The sequence below is a fragment of the Opisthocomus hoazin genome, chromosome 29 (genome assembly GCF_030867145.1).
Source record: "Opisthocomus hoazin isolate bOpiHoa1 chromosome 29, bOpiHoa1.hap1, whole genome shotgun sequence".
In the NCBI taxonomy this organism is placed as follows: domain Eukaryota; kingdom Metazoa; phylum Chordata; class Aves; order Opisthocomiformes; family Opisthocomidae; genus Opisthocomus; species Opisthocomus hoazin.
Genome location: NC_134442.1, coordinates 4,499,678 through 4,503,820, shown reverse-complemented (window position 1 = coordinate 4,503,820; position 4,143 = coordinate 4,499,678). Strand labels below are relative to the sequence as shown.

Sequence of the window (4,143 nt, the reverse complement as noted above, 5' to 3'; positions counted from 1 at the left end):
TATTGAGCTGGTCCTCTGCTGCTGAGCTGGGCTGGGCTCCTGGGATGGAGGGAGATCATGGCGTCCAGGCAGCACAGATTAGACACAGCTCTGCCCAGGAGCAGCTCCTCTGCCAAGCCCAGCAGGGCTGAGGGCACTGCCTGCAGGTAGCAAGTTGAAAGGAGCGAGGCAGAGAGACCTTGAAGGCAGACTGGACTTGGAAGACAGCTGAGAGTTCACTGGCAGAGAATTCTTCCCAGTCCTTAACACAGTCAGTCTCTGGCTGAAGGGCAGTGTAGTTGAGTAGCCTGCAATTACCTGACAGAGCTGGCTGGTGTGGGGTGAAGGATGTGCTCCTCAGCAGGGCTTCCCTTCTGCATGGTCAGAGGGACAGGGCACCGCAGCTGCCTCCTCCCGGCTGCAGGGCTGTGAATTCTGGTGTGCAGCCAGGGGTGCCCGGGGCTGTCCTTCAGAGCAGGGTCCCTGCAACCCATGGGGGCTGTGTGCTGGGGCAGGGACTGCCTCCTGCCAGGGCCAGCACTCATCCTGCCTAGGGAGCTCACCATGACGCTACAGGGAGAAGCTGTTGGTAGAAGGAATGACCCCAGGCAGGGAAGGGGAGCGTCTTCTGCTGTAGAGTGGGACCTGTTCCGGTGAGGGCTGCTCTCCACTCCAAACCACCCTGAGGACATTTGCTTCTGAAGGAGGGTGCTTCTGAAGGACATTGAGGCACCATTCACCTGATAGGCAAGGATTCTGTGCTTTCGGTTTTTCCGCTCTTGGTTGGCTGGGTGGGCAGTGGGAGACTGGAGCACTGGGCACAAACTGAAGCGTAGGAAGTTCCAGCTGAACATGAGGAAGAGCTGCTTTACTCTGAGCGTGATGGAGCCCTGGAACAGGCTGCCCAGAGTGGTTGTGGAGTTTCCTTCTCTGGAAATATTCAAAACCTGCCTGGATGTGGTCCTGTGCAACCTTCTCTAGGTGACCCTGCTTTGGCAGGGGGGTTGGACAAGCTGATCTCCAGAGGTCCCTTCCAACACCCACCATTCTGTGACTCTGTGGTTCTGTGAGATGCAAATTTATTTCTCTGTTTTGGAGAAGGCACTGAAACCCCAGTTCTTGTTAGCATCTTTCTGAGATGCTTCTTAGACCCCCCAAACACAGAGATATCCCTGGGCAGTGCGCCACTGCCAGGAGATGTCTGCAGGGCAGAGCTGAGCACACAGCCGGTGAGTTGGGTTCTGTGAGCATTGACAGGGAGCAGATCCAGGGACACAGAAACAGCTCCCACAAGGGACAGTGCCAGGCAGCAGAGACACGGGCAGGGAGTGAAAGGGAGCTGCTACCAGAGATGTCGTGGAAGTGGGGATTCGAGCACCTCCCTGCCATCCTTTGCAGTGCAGACACATTACCCAACACAAACCCCTGGTCTCCTCTGCTACCCAACAGAAACTTTGTCCCCAGAGCTGTGGGGTCCAGGTCATGAGACAGCGCCTCCCTTGCTAGACCTTCAGATGAAAGATTCCTGGGAAATGGGACACAAAAAAAGATGCTCAAAGCACTTGCCCTACAGTGTCATCATCCGAGTGGCAGTGAAGACAATTGCATAAGGAGAAGAATTCACAGCAAGTCCATATGCCTCTGTCCTTGCTTCATTCTTTCTGGAGCATTGCAGTGTTCTTCCCTGTTTCTGCACTTGTCTGTGGTGTTCCTGCTCTCTGGGGCAGGGCTGGGAATGTGGGTCAGTTTTTGTTCTGACACCGATGCTGGTGGCCCTGACCCAGAGAAATTCTCATGGACAGCAGGTGCCAAGGTTGCACATAAATCTCGGATGAACAATACCACTCAATTGGTAGCAACAGACAAGGAACTGACTCATTCCTCTTTCTGCTCGATGAGGGGGGTTAATGTGCATAATGGTATTTTTTTCTGCTGAGAGAAATCTCCCCCTAAACTGTCATTGTCTTTTTCTCCTTGGACAGGTCCCCATGCCCAGAGGTGGTAAATGTCCAATGAAACTTCTGTCACTGAGATACTCCTCCCGGCATTTGCAGACACACGGGAGCTGCAGCTCTTGCACTTCTGCCTCTTCCTGAGCATCTACCTTGCTGCCCTCTTGGGCAACGGCCTCATCATCACCGCCATAACCTGCGACCACCGCCTCCACACTCCCATGTACTTCTTCCTCCTCAACCTCTCATTCCTTGACCTGGTGTCCCTGTCAACCATTGTCCCGAAATCCATGGCCAACTCCCTCTGGGACACTAGGGTCATCTCCTACATGGGATGTGCTGTACAGGTCTTTTTCTTTCTTTTCTTTCTCTCTGCTGAGTATTGTCTCCTCACCATCATGGCCTATGACCGCTCCATTGCCATCTGCAAACCCCTACACTACGGGAGCCTCCTGGGAAGTAGAGCTTGTGTCCACATGGCAGCAGCTGCCTGGGGCAGTGCTTTGCTCAACTCTCTCCTGCACACTGCCAACACATTTTCCATACCCCTCTGCAAGGGCAATGCTGTGGACCAGTTCTTCTGTGAAATCCCCCAGATCCTCAAGCTCTCCTGCTCACACTCCTACCTCAGGGAAGTTGGGCTTCTTGGGGTTACTGCCTGTTTAGATTTCGGGTGTTTTACTTTCATTGTGTTGTCCTATGTGCAGATCTTCAGGGCTGTGCTGAGGATCCCCTCTGAGCAGGGACGGCACAAAGCCTTTTCCATATGCCTCCCTCACCTGGTCGTGGTTGTCCTGTTTGTCAGCACTGCAGTGTTTGCCTACTTGAAGCCGCCCTCTGTCTCCTCCCCATCCCTGGATCTGGTGGTGTCATTTCTGTACTCGGTGCTGCCACCAGCTGTGAACCCCCTCATCTACAGCATGAGGAACCAGCAGCTCAAGGATGCTCTATGGAAACTGGCCCAACGGACGCTTTTTCAACGCCAATGTCTTGCCTCCATTTCTCTGCACATTTTTCAGAGTTAATCTTAGGACAGGCATCTGCTTTTTTCTTATGTGAAAATCCTACTTAGAGATAATTTTCTGGATTTATACTACTTGTCTTGAGATTTGATCCTATTGTGTCTGACCCTTGCACAACACTCTCTTATATGTGGCCTGTCAGATAGCAGCTATCCAATAAAGATGGATAGCTCTTCCGGACTTTCTGTATTTTAATGAGCCCCGTGGGGTATTTGGCGCTGAGTCCAAGATCCTCATATACTGAGACGAGATAGCATAAACTGCTCAGGAAGTCAGAAGCAAAACTCACAGTACCTTGCAGTATTAATGAGCCCCACTGAGGGCCATTACTGACAAAGCCTCCCCAGGGACTCCTTAGAGCAGAGAAGTGGAGGCTGTGATTTCAGGCAGGCAAAGGCACTGTGCAGGTGACTGAAATGCTGAGAAAAACCTTGGTTTGTTTGATGAAGCAGAAAGGCCAAGGCCTGAGCCCCAGGCCTTGGGAAGGCAGAACCAGTCCCTCAGATGTGGCTCAGGGCTCTCCTGGGGTCAGTGGAATGTGAGGGTGAGCAATGCCAAGCGTAGGAGAACTGTACAACACATCCTGGTTTCCTCAGGAAGAGGTGAGGAGGAAACAAAGACCAGAGTCTCAAAATAGAAATTCTCCTGGTAGGCTTCAGCGGCAGATGCAACTGTCATAACCAAAGGGCGAAAGACCTTGATCTTGTGTGTCCTTTCAGACTTTCATGAGCCCTTGACAATCTCTACTGCAGGCTGTCTTACACTATCCCAGGCCTGCATTTGGACCTGACGAGATGCATCTGAGTCCTGAGGGAATTGGCTGATGTTGTTGCCAAGACTCTCTCCATGATATTTGAAAGAACATGGCAGTCAGGGAAAGTCCCTGGTGACTGGAGGAGGGGAAACATTGTGCCCATTTTTAAAAAGGATAGAAAGGTGGACCCTGGGAACTACCGACCTGTCAGCCTCACGTCTGTGCCTGGGAAGATCATGGAACAGATCCTCCTAGAAGCTATGCTAAGGCCCATGAAGGACAGGGAGGTGCTTCGAGACAGTCAGCATGGCGTCACCAAAGGCAAGTCCTCCCTGACCAGCCTAGTGGCCTTCTGTGATGGCATGACTACATCAGTGGACAAGGGAAGAGCAATGGGTGTGATCTATCTGGGCTTCTGTAAAGCCTTCGTCACAGT

At 52.4% G+C, this 4,143-nt stretch overlaps 1 protein-coding gene across 1 annotated transcript; it reads left to right on the top strand.

Annotated features, from left to right (window-relative positions):
• The first annotated feature begins 1,939 nt into the window (after window positions 1-1,939).
• LOC142364814 (olfactory receptor 14A16-like) lies at window positions 1,940-2,956 on the top strand. Its single transcript, XM_075444939.1, has one exon. It carries the CDS (start codon window positions 1,985-1,987, stop codon window positions 2,954-2,956), a length of 972 nt encoding a protein of 323 aa, XP_075301054.1. The 5' UTR covers window positions 1,940-1,984.
• Window positions 2,957-4,143: the final 1,187 nt, after the last annotated feature.